This window comes from Rhea americana, unplaced genomic scaffold, assembly GCF_003343005.1.
Source record: "Rhea americana isolate MKP2758 unplaced genomic scaffold, rheAme1 scaffold_321, whole genome shotgun sequence".
NCBI classification, from domain to species: Eukaryota; Metazoa; Chordata; class Aves; order Rheiformes; family Rheidae; genus Rhea; species Rhea americana.
In genome coordinates, this window is record NW_028186448.1 from 631491 (window position 1) to 650058 (window position 18568).

Below are 18568 nucleotides of genomic sequence, written 5' to 3' on the forward strand. Positions count from 1 at the left end.
TGCTGGAGCTCTACAACTCCTCTTTATATACCCAAGGATGGTCTTCATCTCCTTGCGTCACTGCACACTCACATGCATTAAGCTTATCAACACATCCATAACATTTACATGAAGTATTTATCCCACAGGGCTATCAAGAAAACTCCAGGTCAAATACAAATACAAATGTTGTTCCATTTTCAAGCTATTCCTCAAACAAAGAAATTGATAAAAATGACTTGATAAGACTAACCCAAACCCACAAGAGTGAAGTTCACTACTAACCGACTTCTTTTTGATTTGATAGAGGTATCAAAGTCTTTCTCAAAAGCCAAATGAAATATAAATTTATCGTGTTTTCCTGAGATAGGATGGAAAGAATAACACGAGTTATCATCATCTGTACAATTTATTGTTTCCATTCTAGTTCTTACCCCTAGTGTTTTAGAAAGTCATAGAATGACCCCAAAGGAAAGCAACATTCAGGCTTGAGTTGGAAAGACACTATACACAAAGGCATGCTCGCCTAGGAAGACACAAATGGCCCCATTAACTGTTCTTAAATTGACTCCGGCTGGGAAAAGAGTTTTCGGGAGAGATTTTTATAAGCCAAGGAACTACACTGTGCATTTTACCAAACAATTAGCCCTCATGTGCTGTAGAGTTTGAAACAAAAGCAAATCAACTCTTTGCACAGACCTATTGGCAGAGAACTTATGTAAGGGCACATGCACCTGCAGCGGATCAGCACAGCCAGCAAGAGCGAAACAGCATCTTGTTCAACACTGGTTTTATAACCTAAATCAGTTCTCTCATCCACACTCTAGTAGTCAACAGTAAGCAATGTTTCTGCCCCAAAATGAAGCTCCATGGAGGAGTAAATGATTCCAGAGCCTTAGCTCCTGTATCACACAGGTCAGACAGCCTCATCCACATCTTTCTGCACTAAGTCCAATTTCCAGCTCAAACAAGCAGCAGGTAGAATTGTCCTGCAAAGATAAACCATGGGTGATCAGCCAACAGAGAGCGAAAGATGTCTGTCTGTGTACACAGGCCTGTTTCTTTTTCATTTATTTTCAAACTGACCACAATATTTTTTACAAATTTTCCTGTCAGTAAAATCAGACTGAATTGCTTTTTCTGTTTTCCTCTCCAAACTGTCAATAGTACATTCCTTAGACTGTCGTCATAACTAAGAGACCCTCCATGCACATTTACTTCCATCTGCGGGAACAGACAGGAGCACTGGGGGTGATAGAGAAGTAATATGGTTGCACAGAGCTATCTACACAATCTGCCCTCTCCTTCCTTCCTATCCCGGGGACCTCAGCAGTTCAGTTTAGGACACATTACATGGCAAGTATTCTTTTCTCTGGCTTATTATCAAAAAGACAAACAATATCTTTTCACTCAAATGTAATCTTATCATCAAGGATCAGAATAAACAGTAGAAACTGTTCACCCCCTGATCAAAAAAAAAAAGAGAAGAATGGAAAGAACATGATTGTCTGGAAACATTAGGTAACCAGTATTACCCACATCGACCCAAGCTGATTTTTATAGAACACATGTCTCACCTTCAAGGTCCGTAAGAGCACAGACAAGGCACCTGGCCATTCCCAGTCACAACGGGAGATGCACTGCTTACTGTCCATCTGCAAATATAACATATTCTAGTAAAAAAGTGGAGGTGGAGGGCAATGGGAAGGGATTTGGGGTGGGGGCAGTACTCAGGGCCCCTGTGCAATGCTTCAAGCAGCACATTAGGTAAGCAAGACTAATGCAGGCTGTCCCAGCACTCTCATTTGCTGAGTGTCTTAGCAACAAGATCACAGTCCCTCAGATTTTCCATCCTGAATACCATAGGCATACTTGTGCTTACCCATTCTGACAGTATAAGGTACTTGAGTAACATTGTCAAGGTTTCCAGGAACAAAATGCAGGATAAAATTGTCAAAACCTTTTTTTTTTTTTGGGGGGGGGGGGTGTATACTTTCCCAATCCCATTTTTAGAGATTATTTTGCTCACTTTTTTTGGCTTTGCTTAAGGCTGAACAAAGATCTTCACTAAACCATATACAGGAATAGATTAGAGATGTGCAGTTTCCTAGAATTCAAGTTCAGTAGTATCTGTTTTGTTTCCTTCTTGAAGATCAAGCTCCTGAAATAAAGACAGCCTCAGCTTTGCTTTAAAAACAGTTCTAATACACAGGTTAATTTGCAAAAATATGAGCACTCAAGGCTCAGACAGCAGAAGTCAGGTGGAAAACTTCCAACCTTTTAAAATTAGAGGTCACAATGTTTAAGTTATTCCTTGAAAGAAATAAGAAGGAACCTGATGCAACTTTGAATGGTTGGGCCTCATTGTGTATAGCATAGGTTACACAGCAGTTATACACAGGTTTGACCTACTCTGGTCCAGTTCACAGTTGATAAGATGTTCAAATGCTAAAAATTTACAAAGCGATAGCTGGAAACCGAAGAAACTGACTCTGCAAAACAACCCTCGTCCATGCCCTCATCAGACTTTCCTTAATGGCTCCTGCTTGACCTGGAACAGCCTCTAAAATCCTACCTGTCAAAATCTCCCTCTGCACACACAAATTCAAGAATTATTTTGCTTGTGTGGCCATGCTCTTTCTGCCCTTTAGACTACTCTGAGCATAACACGAGAAAGATCATCACTTTTCTGAGGAGGCAGTCATTGTTTGCCTTCTGCATTGCGTTGCTGTTGAGAGACAGTAAAAGAGATTCTTCAGTATTAATGCTTCATTACCACTGAGTCTGAATCCTTTTCAATACGCCTGATGCAGTGAGACTAGTCAGATAGAAGAGCACAACCACTGCTCCACGTAGGCACAGAGTGGGCAGACAGCAGTTACTCCTCCAGAGGAGAGAGCCCTGGAAAACAAAGGTTGCAAGCAGTCCAGACTGAAGTGCTCGAGGACAACTCTTCATGAGGACTTCAGCAAAACCTGCTGTGGGCTGGGTTTAAAGACCGAGAGCTGCTTGTGGGATCCAGGATTGAAATAGGGGGTAAATAGCAAAATGCAAGACGCATGGCTCCCAGCCTAGCTATAGACAGGCAAAAGAGGGTCTGTGTAGTCCTATCCAGCTCCCTGGAGCTTTCAATTTTAAATGAACTCTAAAATGCGCTTTAAAATGTGACAATCTTCTCTTTGCAACATACAGAAAAGACACCACCACCAGATAATCATCATATTCTGTTTATTCTGTATACATTCGTAGTGCACGTTAATGCAAGACATGAGCACTCCTCAGGTGACATAGCACTGCTACTGTTCTTCGCCTTCACGGTTACACCCGGATGAAATATAAAGAGGGACTGAATGCATATCCATAGAAACAACCTGAAGAAGCATTTACACAGCAAGATCAACCTCTCAGGTCAAAGCGACTCTGAATCCCCGGTGGCCAGAGCACCGAAGCACCTTGTTTTTTTCTGCCACATCAGAAATGCTCAGTATTAAAGACACCAGTACAAGCAACAAGGAGAATCACATGGGAATAGAGGTTGAGATTACACAGATGCATCTGGGCCTTCCAACTTCAAATCACCTTTACTTATGAAGGAAAAACAAATTAGATCCCTTCTTTAGAATTAGCCTTTTCTATACTGTGGCCTGCAAGTACCAACTTCAAAAGCTTTCAGGATTTCCCCTAATATATTCACTTCTGGTGCCGTTCAGTATCAGGAGTCTAAACCTGTTCTGCTACCTGTGCATGGCGTTTCAAGATGAGCCTACCCTGGTCGAAAAACAGGCTCCCCACAAAAACTGGCTGCACAACCCTGCAGAAGCTGTTATTTGAATCAGTACGTGGCAACGCATTCATTAACAATCACTCATTAATGATACTTCACAGGGAAGACACCAGCAGAGAGGGCTGAGTAGCATTACACAGAGGGACAGAGAAGGCTTTGGGAGAAAATGGCTAAGAGAGCACACAGCAGAACCGCTGAGCCCCGATACAGCACTGTCACCCACAGATCAGACAAGCGTCACGGTAAGGTCGATGCCATTCTCCCCATTTTGCCGTGGAGGAACGGAGACACGGGGACAGGACACGCTCTGGCCATAGCCGCCGAGCAGGATCAGAGGTTGAGAGCGCGAGCTGGCGCAGCACCTCGCCGCCAGCCGTGCTGCGCGGACCACGCGCACCTCCCAACGAGAGGCAGGTAGCAGCCCTGCTAGCTCAAGACAGGAGCCTGGGAATTAGAGGTATTTAGTCAGTCATTTCTCACTGGAAATAAAGACAGCAACAGCTGAAGCTGGGTTTGTTTTTCCTCCCAGTGAGCAGCATGGCTTATGTAATAAAAATAACACTTAGTACTTCAGTAACAGCTAACACATTCAAACTGCTTTGAGAAAATACCGATGTTTTAAACTCAGTTTGGCCTCTCCTTTGCCATCCTCTCCCTGTAAGGCAGGTACAGCTCACAAACGCTCAAATCTCCTTTCCCTAGGAGAACAAGCGGGCACATAGAATGGGATGAAAGAAAAAAAAAAAACACAAAAAATATAAAATCCCTTCCACAGTAATAGACAACTGAGAGCTATGAAATGCTGTATCTCTAATAAGGGATTCTTGGAAAAGGAGCAGGGAAAAGATCTATTTATGCAGTCACCAGGGAAGAAATACCGGAGGAGAAAGTGCAGTTGATCAATTCAAAAATCCAGAGAAGAACCACTTAAAGAGGTTAAGTCAAATTCTCTCTACAGAGCACATGGCTGCTCACCAAGACATCTCTCGAGCTTCAATCTTGCAAGCAGGGGAAGAGAGACCAGCAAGGATGCAATACAGGCTCCAGTGGGGCTACCCAAACCTGCTAAGCAGCCAGGTGTATAACCTGACAGTTAGGCCCACGCTGCGAGGTCCTCACCACTGTCCAGGCTGGCTCCGTATCACTGCCTAGAGCTATCCTTACAAACCAAAGAAAGTCTCAGCAAACAACAGCTGAACGCTGCTCCTTCTTCCAAGTTACCGTTCATAGGCAGAATAGGTCAGCACAAGGGGCAACACTAGTGTGAACCATCCGCCTTCCAGAACCAGGCTTGGGAAAGCAACAGATCTCATGGCTTCAGAGAGTAACTCCAGAGAAAAGGGTTTCAGACGTACATTCACATATTCATTTCCTCCTAGTCAACTGCATGGCATCAGTTAGATGCCCAGAGCCCTGGAGGAATCCCTCCAACTCACCACCACATGTACGGATGTGACCGCAAAGCAGGAGGTATTCTGCCCTGAGAAGATCACCTTGGTTGTGTGAGGGGTATCGGTTGAAAGGGATAGTGGGAGTCAATGGTTATTCCTAATTTAGTTCCCCATCTAAGAAGCAAGCACGTACATGTATAATTAATATGCATCCATTTGGAAAGTCCAGCATACTCACATGTAAGGCTCAAAACAACATCTGCAAGAAAGGGAACCATTACACACAGACAAAGGCAGAATCATGCGATGGTAAAATGAATTCTAGCCACCTGACGGAATATTCTCTTAAATAGCCGTGTCACAGCTGACTCTACCAAATTTAGTGGCATTAGCCCTTGGGTGAATTTGGCCCACAAAAAAGTAAGTTAAGTGGAGAGATGCAAGTAATCTTTGCAAAGTGCCATAAAAATATAACACACTTCATAAACTTGATTTTCAACCAAAAGAAAATAGTAGCAGGGAAAGACTCCAAAGAACTACGAGTAGGAATCATTATTCCTACTGCCTGTTACCCAAATCAAAGAGGAGGGAACTGAAAGAATGAGAAAATATTAATTCAAATCCCCTAGCCTTTTCAACCTGCTGATTTCTTCTCCCCAAAACGATTTCAAGTGTGACCACTAGAGGAAGCTGTGAGACTAGAGAGCACCATTCAGGTTTCAATATTAGAAATCCAAGATAACCACATTTCTGTTCCCGGTGCTCCAAGAACTGCTGCCTCAGAGTTCAAACACAACTCCAGTTTTTTCTTCCATTTTCACATCACCTGTGAAACTGAGCATTAAGTAGCTCTGAAAGGATCCTGATCACTTAATGAGGATCTTGCTTTTGTGAAGTTATCCACAAAAATGAAAAAGTAAAAAAGGCACTGGCTCATGAACATGGTGTGTCCTATGAGAGCCATAAATGGTAAGAGGTTCCCTGTATGTGGTCTCACATTTAATTGCTTTAACATTAATTAAAAAAACTCAATGCAAACAAATAGCTGTTACCAGCTTTACACACCCTAAGCTTTCCAGGAGCTTGCAGTATCACACAAGCAAAGCCTCTGCTCACCCTACTCAAGGCCACAAGGGCGAACACAAAGTAAAGCAGAGGACAGTGAAGCAAGACTACCAGACTACTATTCACCGAAAATGGCAAACACAGAAGCAGCCAACACAGGCCCTCCTTTGACTTTACAGATGAGAAAATTTAATTCTCTTTCTCCTTTTTGAATAGGTGCAGCATGCATCCCATAAACAGAATAAGAAATGTCACAAGGGAGCAGCAGTAGCGTGTTTGCTATGTACACACAGCTATTTCACAGTGATCTCCTTGTCACTTCTGCCTTCTACATCCTTGTGAGGTAGGGGAGTATTAGCTTCACTGGAAGAAGGGAGGCACAAGCCAGGCAACATGTCCAGGAGACATGAAAGTCAGTAGTTTGAATGGTGAAGACCAAGTTTCCCAAATCCAAAGCTAATTTAGAGTCACCTAAATGGGATTCCCCTGGGACACACTGGGAAGCTCAGCCTCTGCAAGGCCCACAGAGGGGAAACACCAGCAATCAAGCTGTGCTGTCCCAACACTCTGAGCTCCCACCACCTACAGATCCTCACACCAGCCTCACCCCACTGGAGACCTGCAGCAGCCCCACAGGCCACCCACGCCCACAGGGAGCAGCCGGTGACACCAAGAAAACAAGCAGTCCAGGCCTCTCCTAACTTCTCCTGGACAGATGAGCAGTCACCCAGCAGCGGCTTCCCTTGCATTTAACCAACCTGCAAACTTCCAATCTGCAAACTTGGCAGAAAGCCTCTTCTATGCAGGTAGGAAAGGGCCCTGACATCTTGCTCCATGCATACATCAAACATTTCATCCTTTTTTTATTTTCTTCTTTCTAGAGGAAGAAGGGAATACATATTTTGCATTTCTCAGCTCAGGCAGTGACGAGGCAGGCTCATCGGAAGCTCCCAGAGCACTGCCCCTTGCTGTTATGTCAGGGTTCCTAATGCTGTCCCAGAGGGTGATACGTAGAGCTTATAAACTCTTTATTTAAATAGCTTCCTTAAATACATTTGGTTTTTCTTTTTTTCAAATAAATAACTTCTTCTCTCACTTCCCTAAATGAAACCTAGATATAGGGGGATACATTACTTGTCTTTTTTCCTTTAAATAAAGTTATTTGGCATACATATAAAAATATATTATTCAAGTTTCTTTTCAGTTACAAAACACATAATGGTTGGGGTGGAGAAAAGAATGGAAGACAATCATAGAATCATAGAATGGTAAGGTTGGAAGGGACCTTTGGAGATCATCTAGTCCAACCCTCAGCGTAGCCTGTACGGGGATTGAACCCGCGACCTTTACATTAGCAGCACCACGCTCTAACTGACTGAGCTAAACCTAACCCCAATCACAAGGACTTCCCTCCAAAAAAGAAAAATCACTGAATTCTAGCACGTGGAGCACTTTTAACTTACACTGCAATAAACAGTAAGCCAAGAAATATGTGCTATGTAGACTCAGGCATGGCATTAGTTATATTTTTATCATTTTTCTTAACTGTACATCACATGTCCTTGCTCCCAGAAAGGTCACATTCCAAAACGACACAATAGCACTTCAGAAATCTGGAAATCAAGTTTCTGGACCTCAGAATCAAGTTACAACTGGACAATCAGGTTCTCTCTTCTTTCACCCCAGAGATTCTCTGACTCTGCAGATGGTAAAACACTAGGAACAAGGAGGACATGGCAAAGCTTGGCAACCTTTCTGCCAGGAGTGGGAGAACTCACGGAGCACTGGATCTCTCAAATCGTATTCCAAGGAGGAAGGTGAAGAACACAGACAGCAGAAAGATGGGACTCCAAACGCAGAGTACTTCTGTCTCATAGAAACATCTAACAATGGCAAAGAGTAATCCAGGAAGGGATTAGGCTTCAGCATGTCACCAAGTACACAGTGGCGGTGGAACATCCTGCAATGGGAGAGAAGCAGAGACCCTACACAGCACCTCACACACAGGCCTGACAGCTCAGCTTGTATTCAGCTCTTATTTCAATAGACAAACCCACATCAGAGGCCATAGATTTATCCAAGAGCCTAATTTAGCCCTTCCAAGTCTACAGTTGTATGAAACAAATTGCGCGTTCAGTCAAAACACTGATCAAATATTTCACGTGGATTCAACCAGGCACATGGGTGTTGGCAGCAACTTTGATATGACTCTAAGCTTGGCTGCTTTGCAACTCCGCTCACACTTGCATGTCTCCCGTACGATTTCCCACCCACTCTCCAACAGTGAGCCTCAGCTAGCAAGTTTGGGATTTGCAGCTGCTCTTTTGCCCCTTTGCAGCACAACAGAGCCACAAACTCTGTTCCGAGATCTGGTCCCCAAAAAAGGTTATGAGCCACTGAGAGGATGTGTTTCATATTGGCACCAGCTTTCACAATTATCAATGCAATACAAAAGGGCATTAAATAAATAAATAAATATAGAGTAAACAAATAAATAAAACAACAAAATCAACAGCACTTCTGAACAGCCACCAAAAAGTATCTTAAAAAAAACAAAACAGGTAACATACAGTTTAAGGTATCTAAACTAAGCCTCAAACTTCTCTCAAATTTGCAGTCCTCCCATCCACTTTTTCAGCAAGGTCCCCTCAGGAAACCAGGTTTATGTTATCACATAAACCTGTGCCCATGTCTGTCTGTCCTCCTCTGTTAATTTCTGGAGATGCCCAATTCCAATCAAATTTGAGAAAGGCACAGAAGAATCACAGACTTCTATGGGTTTCAGGAAAATAGGCAACAGAGCAGGGGGGAGAAAGTAGCAGCAACTGGAGAGGGAGAAAGACTGCACCACAAGCTCCCATGTCATCAGGGATCAGAAAAAAAAAACAGACTTTGGAATGATCCCACTACAGAGGGTACTTCCCTTGGAGCTCACCAGGAGTCACAAGGCATGAAAATCCCCAAGAAACGGGCTCAATTTACAGTCAAGCTCTTAAAGTAACTTGCTTTTAGGAACACTCCGCCACCATGCTACTGCCTTGCCTGTATAGCCAGGCTGTTGGCACCAAGGAGCTGTCAGAAAAGCAGATTTAACCCTATTCAAGGTTGTATCCACGCAGTGCCAGTTCTCTTGCTGGCACCTTCTGCCCCTCTCTCCAGAAAGAAAAATTTAACCCTCAAATAATGTCTTCAAAGATCCCACAAGGCTTTAAAAACAAACTACACAGGGAGAGTGGAGAGGGGAAGACTGGCAAATAGACTAGCCTTAACATCAGCTGTAGGAGCCACCCCGTGACACGAGGCAATGGGGTAAACAGGAAAGCAGAAGGCAAGGGCAAATGGATGTCACACCGGGCAATACACTGAAGGGCAGATACCGAAGCTACAACACTGTGCTTGCACTTGGCATTCCCCCTTACAGAGGCAGGTCAGTGCTGTTATGTCGAGTTTTCCTTGAAGTCCCATCATCTCTTGGCAGGGCCCTTTGCAAGTTGGACATGGCTGCTGTCTTTTTTAGGTCAATGACCGCATAGGAGTCCGTCCGGCGGGCTTCATGGGTGGCAAGAGGTGGGGCGTGGGGGACCGGTGGCTTCTGATGTCCCTTGTGCGGCTCAGCCTCCAGCTCCACCTGGATGTAGTTGAGCTGCCGTGGTTGCTCTGGACAGGGCCGGGGGAAGTCAAAGTTGAAGACGCTGGACATGCAGTTGCGACGAGGTTTTGGCAAGAAGCCGCTGCGCCGCAGGCCACTGCCCCCATACAGTGCAGTGTTTTCCGAGTTCATGTAGTTCTGCAAAGGATCGTCTTCACTAGCCTCAGGGTAGCCGTTGGGGGAAGGTGTCAGCCCATCCCCAGTGTCTGTGTCCTCCTCCCCTCGTTGGAGTGGCTGGCACTCCCACACTGGAGGCAGCGATGGCAAGTTCTCATAGTGCAGCAAAGCCGTTCTGCGATGGGAGCAGCCAGATAAGCCCAGGTCCTCCCGGGTGAGTTTCAAGCGCCCACCTCGGTGAAGAGATGTGCTGCTGGGGGGCAGCAAGCCATTGACATTCTCGTAGACGCACTCGGGTGAAGCACACTCATCCTCACACTCGTTGTTGTTGTTGGGGGCACAGAAGTGCGTCCTGCACTCCCGGTGGTGCTGACAGATGCTATCTCGTTTCACTGTGTGCCTGTAGGTGGATGTGGGACCTAACACAAACTTAACCTCCCCTGGTTGCAGAAAAACCTGGGGATTGCGGTCTTCTAGAGAGCAGCTGTGGATCCTGTGGGGGAAAGGAGGGTGGACTTCAGGCAAGGAGTGCATACAATGTCGGCCCCTCAGCTCCTGATCACCACTGGCTGTGTTCACGTAGGTATGGGACTGCAAGGAGAGAAGCAGAGGGACAGTGAAAGAAGAAGAGATGAGACGAGAACACAGCAGGTGTCAGCAGCTGAGAAAACAACAGGAAAGGGAAAGACTTGGGTGGCTGATGGAGCAGGAAGAGAGTAAAGCATTTCAGAACTTGAGAAGATCTTGGGAAGCAAGAAGTCATTGGTGAATTTGTGGACTGAAGCAGAGACAAAAGGGAGTTCAACTGTAGAAGATTCAGATCATCTGTTTTACGCTAGATACATATATGTGGGACAGAACAAAAAGCAAAGCCACTAGCAAAATGTTTTACTGAGCAGTTTACACTGCAGATATTGCTGACCACAGGATTATGTAGGGCAAATCTTAAAATTCTAAAACCAAGAAAAGAGATCTGAACATCAAAAATAAAATGAAGAGTATGCATTTGCATATAAATCCAGAGTTGTAGTAACTGATAGACAGGGCAACATGACTCGGAGTCATGTCGAAAATTAAGCGTTGCTGTTGAATAATTGCCAAGACAGTATCAGTGGATTAAGGAAGCCAAGTCAGTTCATCTCAATAGAGTGTTTGTTCCAATGAAGCATGGTAGAGCAGAAGCCTCTAGGACCAAAATAAAGCAAAAGAAACAACAGATGATGAGGTGTGAGGATCCCCTGAGCTTTGCTGTAGTAAGGAAAGCCTAGAATTGCACAGGACTGGAAGAGAAACATGCTTGCTGTTCATTGCTCGCAATAACAGAATCTAAGAGATCCAGGTTTACCTGCTCATCAGGCCCAATGAGGGCATGAGTAGAGTCTTCACCCACAGAAGAATGCCTCAGGCTGCTCACAGAGGGGGGGCGAGCTGTAGGATAAGATAGGGTTTCTCCAGGGAAGCTGTGAAATCCATTGGGAAATCCTGGGACAGTGTACCCCAGACCTGGGAGGGAATTGAGATAGATAATCATTAGAACATTGATTTGATACAAAATACAGAGCTGGCTGTATTTTCACAATGAGCTGGTCTCTTAAATGCATCCTGAAAGGCAGAATCAGCTAGTCTGGAAAAGACTTCTACCATGAGGCTCATAGTATACATACAAGGGCCAGGCTCTCTTGTTTAAATGTAAGTCACTCCTAATAGAGGCAGGAATTGAACAAACCTTAACTCTCCCAAACGTGTTTTCCTTTAGGAACCACCTGACCCTCAAAGGAGCTATTTAAAAAGGTCATTTGGCAGAGGTCCAGATGAAAACCAACTGAAGGCTGACAACTTGCTTATCTATTGGAAGGCTTTTATTTGCCATTTCCTTGGAAACAAAGTATCACATCACAAACAAGTGGGGGCCTTAAAATAAACATGCTGGATGGGACATACACAGATGCAAAGAGACAGGTCAGCAGCAAGCCAGTACATGGGAGAAAGCCCATGGGCTGGAAAGGACAGTTTTCACACAAGCAATTCCAGGCATTGCTCAAGTCTCTGCATTCCCCCTCTTCCCCTCAGATATCAAAGAAGCCTTACTGTTAGGCGCCTGGGGAGTCCGGGAAAGCTCCCGCTCTGTTGGGTGGCTGTTCCTGGTGATGACAACAGGCTCTTCCACAACGTTGATACTATTACATTGCATCAGGTCCTGAAGCAAATTAAAGATCTCCTCTGCTCTGGAACACTTAAATGCAAAAATCCCTGCACAGTAATGAAGAGTTGGGTCAGAAGAGCAAAAAAGCAAGCCTGCTTTAACAAGAGTATAATTCTAGGCTATAAATAAACAAGCATGATTGATTTTAGCGCATTTAACGCAATCAACCCTTGCAACTCACAGCCACAGGAGAACAACTAACAGCTCAGTGGATTAATGAAAGATCAGACATTTCAATGAGTTGTGAGAATGTTCATCCTTCCATTGGATGGGATAAAAAATTGTTAGGAGGATGTAAATCCTCATGCTTTAAGTCATAAACTGAACAGACAGACAAGCAGGAGAAGAGTCTCCCTTTTCCTATGCAATGACTTGGTAGAAAGTGTCTTGCATCCTTCTTTAAGGCCCATGGCACTAGCCACTAGCTGAAACAGGACACTGAAGAGAGCTGCTGGGACCTGGTAAGGCAGTTTCTAGACTCCTTAAAACACCTTGACAAATCATAAGACAATATTTTGTAAGGCACTTTCTATATTCAATTGCATCCTGATGTGACATTTCTGCATAGCATAACCTATTGTTGCAGCAAAGCAAATATGATGCCAGGACTACCACCTGAAAAAATGGTGCACTACCAGCAGAAAAACAGCACTTCAATTATCTTAAGGGACAAGCTAGCTGGTCGTGCTCCACTTCTAATCTTCTATTTTAACTCACTTGGCACCCAGACCAATTCCCACTGCCAGTGGAAAATCTTTCCAGTGACCGACGGGAGCTGAATGGGGCCTTGTGGAGTGTTAACCAGAGGGAGAGACAAGAGCACCATATTTCAAAAAAAATGTGTCAAATTAAACAGTGGCTCCTCAGCTGAGCAGCCCAAACCAGACCTGGTGCGTGCAGAGCCAACCAATCCCAAGCTGGCACGCACACACACGCACAAGAGCCATAGCAACAAGAACAGCATGGCAACAACAGCTTCTACCCCAAAGAAAAATGTTTAAAATACTCCGGCCACAATATAGCTGTATCCTTAAGATGAGGAGCTGCAGCAGGAACAAATTCTCCTAATAAAATTAACTGAGCAGAAAGAATTCCTACAAGGAAAGGAGGAAACTAATCAATATAACAGTGGCATCCATCCGAATTTTGTCTGCGTTAAGACTGATGAGTTAGCATGTGTCTGCTGAAAGATTTTTTAATATATGAAGAACAAATAGCTCTGCTTCATCATCACTATCTGGATCTACACAAAAAAAAACAGGCAGAATTCTAATTACTCATCTGCATCCTGTAAAGGCAAAACAGACAACCAAAGACAAGTAATTCCCATTTTAGCAACTGATAAGCATACAATTCAGGAGAGAAAAACCCCACTTACATAAATATTAAAAAGGACCATATGGCATTACAGATTTGCGCAGTACTTCACACAGATACTGAACAGTCATGTGCTGCCCTTCTGGATATGAAGAAGTTTACAAACACATTAATAGAATGAAAAAACACAAAACTTTTTTTTCCATTGGTCCCATGTGCCAAGAAAATGCTCAGTTTTTTAAAAGCAAGAGAGAGAGACTGGTAAAGGAACTTATAGGCACCATAGTAAAACTGGAGTTTATTCCCAGCTCTGCTGATGATCTGGCATGTACTCCAGGGTGACTCACTTCCCTTCTCTATACACAGGATCCCCATGCACAAGATCTGTAAAACATAATGACTCCTTTGCCCCCATGTTACAAATTCCTGCCAAACAGTAAATACAAAACATTAGGTAGAACTAGTACTAACAAAGGCAGAGAATGCACTGAGAAATACAAGAATATTTATACTACTACTGCTATTGATGTGGATTTGGAAGCTCTGTGAAATTAGCAAATCCTCAAAGAAACCCGAAAAGATGCAGATCATGCTCTTTTACTTTCTCCCTAGAGTTGAAAGATGCTTAATAAAGCTTTAGTCTTGCAAAAAGCACTTTCTAGCTCCTAGAAGGACACCTCAAGAAACCCCTCCTACTACAAGTAAACATGGTTAGCTCCAAAGCACAGAGCTGACAGCGTGACTAACATCCTGTCCAACACAAAGTATGCCTCCTCCAGTTAAAACCTCAGCTCGAGCCTGCTGCACCACTTACCTTATGTTGTACCAATTACTTTATGAGAGCCAATGCACTAGCGAACTGAGACCACTAGATTTAAGGCTATGTCCTGAGCCTCAATATTGCTAGCATTAGTGTTTTAATTGGGAGTACTAAGTGTATGCATAGGCACATTCCAGTATTCTGGGGGAAGAGAGGCTGCAGACAAACATGTTGATTTGTTAGATGCAAGAACTTGGGAAGACATAAGCGTTGACTCACTTGAGCTTGCTGGGAATAGAAACTTCAGAGCGCCTTCCTCCAGGAAGCACAACACTCACCCTGCCCTGTCTGGCAGCGACGTCCGCTCTCAAAGGAGAACAGGTTGGAATCATAGCCATAGCGGCGCAAGCAGAGGTAGGGCCACCTGACAGCATCTCGCTTGTGAGTGTGCAAGATGAGCTCAGTCTGCGTCAGTTCCATAATCCCAGATCCCAGCTCGTTACCTTCATCATCCACGTTCGTTACCTGCAGAGGTGGCACGGCTTGCATCAGGAAAATCTGTGTACTTGTACCCAAAAAAGTGCTACAGGTTTAGGCCCACCACCAAAGATATTTTAATTCTCATGGACTTCCCCTTCATTTACTAAGATGCATTTTTTTCAGTTGAGAGCATGAATTCATTGTTGGCAGAAGGAGCCAAGTCGGCAGCCTTGGAGACTGTATGCTTGGCAGTTCAGCTGATGTCTCAACACAAACACTGGAAGATAGCCCTGAGCAATAAGAGATTTCTCTCCAGTTCTCCATTTCCTTGCTAAGGGAGAATCTCAGTGGAGAAGTACTATCTGAGTCCTATTTTTCAAGCAAAGTTTCTTAATTAAAAAACAAAAAAACAACAACAAAAACATATCTGTAAATCTCATCACATGAAAGATTTCATGTGAAAGAGCAGGGGTTTTCTTTGCTTTCCTGCCTGGCACCCAACCCAAGCTGATGTTTCCTAGTAGTTGTTGATGTCACAGATTCCCCTCTGACGATGAAAGTCCAATCTGTACCTTAAATTTGGTGGGATGGTTGTCTAGGATGCTATCCCTGCACAGACAACTGCAGCAGCTCCCCATGATGCCAGCATAAGAGGTAATCCCTGGGAGAGGACAAAAAACAGAGAACAATCACATCTTCAAACCATCTCCTCCATTCTCTCAGAACACACAGCATTTATACCCTATACCCTTCTTAATCACCCTGCACATGAACCGGAGTGTTTGAATCTCAACTGTTTTTTTTTTGTTTGTTTGAAAACTCTTCTGTGTGTTACTCAATCAATAGATATCATATATTATAAGGCTGATTAAGAATAACAGCTCTCAAGTGCTACTTTATTCACTTTTTCATTAATTTGCAACATAGCCAAAAAGATTCCATTTCACCCCTTACAGGAGAGCTGTACTAACAAACAGGTATAGCATGAAACTACCCAAAGCACTCCTGTGGGGTCTGAACAAAGTTAGTAACTTTTAATCTCATTTGGTTCTTACCATTAGGCAATTGTTTGATCTTTTTGGAGAAGTGGGAAGAAATCCCACTACTGTCCCTCTATCTCCCTCGGGACTTCATAGTAACCAGGCGTTGCAGTCACCTAGAACATGAGGGAAACTGTCCCATCTTCTACCTGACAAGGAGAATAGAATTAAACAGATCAATAGACAAAACACAGAGAATAATAATAGAAATTTGGAGGAGGGGTGTCACTGAATTTCCCTCAAATATCACACAGAAGGAAAGTGCATTTTTTAAAAAATTAGCTCCCTGCATTTAAATGAGCATAGAAAATAATTCTGCACAGACCACTCCTAAAACACAGCACATTTAACACAGACACCAGGTATGCACTGATATTGAAGGCTAGTGAAAATTATCCTTCATCACTATCTGTGCCAATTTTCTAGCAAATATACGTCATTAAGAACTCACATAGGTCTTGCATAGACACTCACAGGTCTTGAAACCATTTGCATCCCAATGGGCAAAGTCTACAAAGTATGTTAAAAAATACAACTTCTGAAAAACACAGTCTATAGCCAAAAAGAACTAAAAACAAGAGACATTTTACTTCTTAACTTTGAGATCCTGTTGAGGAAGGCAGTTTATCAGAGCTACCGTAACACAAATAGAATATTGAATGGCAGATGGCTTTAAAGATGTGGGGAATCACACACATCTGCTGCTTAGGAATGTGAAGACATCTTCATTAGATGGAAGGTCCTTAAGGGTCAGAGAACAAGCAGCCTTAAAAGCAAATGAACACAACAGCTGTTGTATGTTGAACTGTGAAAAGGAGCAAATGCCAGAAAACAAAAAGATGCAGCTATCTAGTGTTTTTCAGAGAGTGCAAGCACGCAGGAGTTACAAACACTAGTAGTAAGAAAAATTGGCATCTCTGATGCAACCTTAACAAACTTCGCATCAACTCCAGGGCGCTAGAATCAGCAGCAGATAATACAACAGGATGCCATGCTTTATTTGGCAAGAACAGCTAATGATATCTCCGTCTGAGGCTTGAGAGAATAAAGCCATATGGATAACCAGCCTGGCACTACAACAGTAAGTAAAATGAAAAGGCTATTGGAAGTCTCTCACTCTGGCACGCCAGAGTCTGCCTCACCAGTCGCTCCAGATTAAACAATGAATCATGGAGTTGTATCTGCAGACACACACATTACAGAAACTGCCCTCAGACTTCCAGACAGCGCGCCGTGTAACTGTACAGCATCACGAAGGGATGGGGCAGAGCTGGCAGTGAGCTGACCGATGGATCCCATTTCATTTTTTGCACCAAAACACAATCTAAATTATCTTCCATGGCAATTTCATATCACTCTGACCCCTGAAGAATTCCCAACTCTGTCCTAATCCTTTAGAGCCCTCCAGAACCTGACAACTTCCTTTTGAGCAAGTTGGAGGAGCACTGTCCCGTACTGGTTGGCCACCCGCCTTTTCGCGCACACCAGTTATCCCAACCATAATAACGCTACACACTCCCTGTTCAAAACAGCATCCTGTTCAAATTGTCCTATTTGGTTTTTCTACACTCAGTACTCCCAGCTGACTTTACAGACTTTGATCAATAATTCAGCAAGAGATTCCTCTCTGTTTCATCTAATCTGGTCACTAGGGTCCCTGGTCTCCACAGTTTCTGTCCTTCCATTCCTACCTAATCAATTCCCTTGGTAAAAAACATCTTGCAGAAAACATCTTACCTTTGCCCCCCTCTCATTTGTTTATTTCTCTCTCTCTCTGGTGCTTCCTTTACCCCTCATCTCTCTAACAGGTGAAGCATTTAGGAAGGAGTGCTGTGGCCTACCCTGAATTGCTATTACAGATAGAACTGAACAAGTAAGAAAAAACATAGCGAGATCCCCAAGGACTCCCTTGGTACTTCCAGCTGCTCCTCACTCTTGAATTATTTTAGCCACATCCCTTCCACACAAATATCAAGAGTCTCAGAACTCCAGTCCCTTGCTCAGCGCTTTCAACACACACCTTTCTGATGGCTGTGTTTGCAACCTCAAAGCCTTTACTACTCGAATCAAATGTACTAGCAGCACCATACGCGTCTCTGAAAGCAAGAGCACATGCCTCCCTAGATCAGCAGTCTCATTCCTCTCCGCTGTCTCCCAAGCTACAAGGACCCAAACCTAACTCCTCCTAGAAGTCTTCACACCCCTCCTCGGCCCACTCTGCAAACCAGAGCTCACCTCTTCCTATTTCATAGCCAGGTTGCTCACTCTCTTTGCAAATCTTCTACGGAGATGCCCTCCACCCCACCAAGCCCACAGAAGACCCTTCCATGCCTCCAAGCTCAATTATCCTAAAACCTAGCAATGCAGAAGAGGGTCTGTCCAGTCTCAGGTGATCCTGGCACCTGGTCCAAGCACCCCAGTCCCGCTGACACTGTGAGCAAAGCGCACCGGGGGGGGAGGGGGGGATCAAACCCACACTGACAGCATTGGACAAGGATACTTGGTGAGCAAATGCATTTGGCTCCCCACAAGCACCCTCCTGATGTCCAGTATCAACAGACCCACTGCCCCCTTCACCAACCATCAATATGGGGGGAGGAGGAAAGGAGCTGCAAGCACACCCCGTCCCACTGCAGGAGGGCATCTCCGGGGCAAGAGGGGCTGCGGCAAAGGAGGAGAGGGCGCAGGAGGTGGGGGCGAGGAAGGGGCCCACACAGCCCATGGACGGGCAGTGCAAAGGGGCACCAGGATGGGGCCAAGTACTGGGGAGGAGACGGGGAGGG

At 44.3% G+C, this 18568-nt stretch overlaps 1 protein-coding gene across 3 annotated transcripts in view; it reads right to left on the bottom strand.

The window, feature by feature from the left end:
- Window positions 1-33: 33 nt before the first annotated feature.
- Window positions 34-18568, bottom strand: part of FRS3 (fibroblast growth factor receptor substrate 3) — a 21450-nt gene continuing 2915 nt past the window's right edge. Inside the window, exons 2-9 of one of the 3 annotated variants that reach the window (XM_085310635.1) lie at window positions 15801-15930; window positions 15318-15406; window positions 14604-14790; window positions 12074-12235; window positions 11331-11488; window positions 9639-10576; window positions 1557-1634; window positions 34-60 (exon numbers count right to left, since the gene is read on the bottom strand). In XM_085310635.1, the coding sequence (XP_085166761.1) occupies window positions 1559-1634; window positions 9639-10576; window positions 11331-11488; window positions 12074-12235; window positions 14604-14790; window positions 15318-15383 (1587 nt within the window). In that variant the 5' untranslated portion in view covers window positions 15384-15406; window positions 15801-15930 and the 3' untranslated portion in view covers window positions 34-60; window positions 1557-1558. Of the gene's footprint in view, window positions 61-369; window positions 969-1556; window positions 1635-3190; window positions 10577-11330; window positions 11489-12073; window positions 12236-14603; window positions 14791-15317; window positions 15407-15800; window positions 15931-18568 lie in introns of those variants that run through there. The other 2 variants (XM_085310634.1, XM_085310636.1) reach the window with 2 other exon arrangements.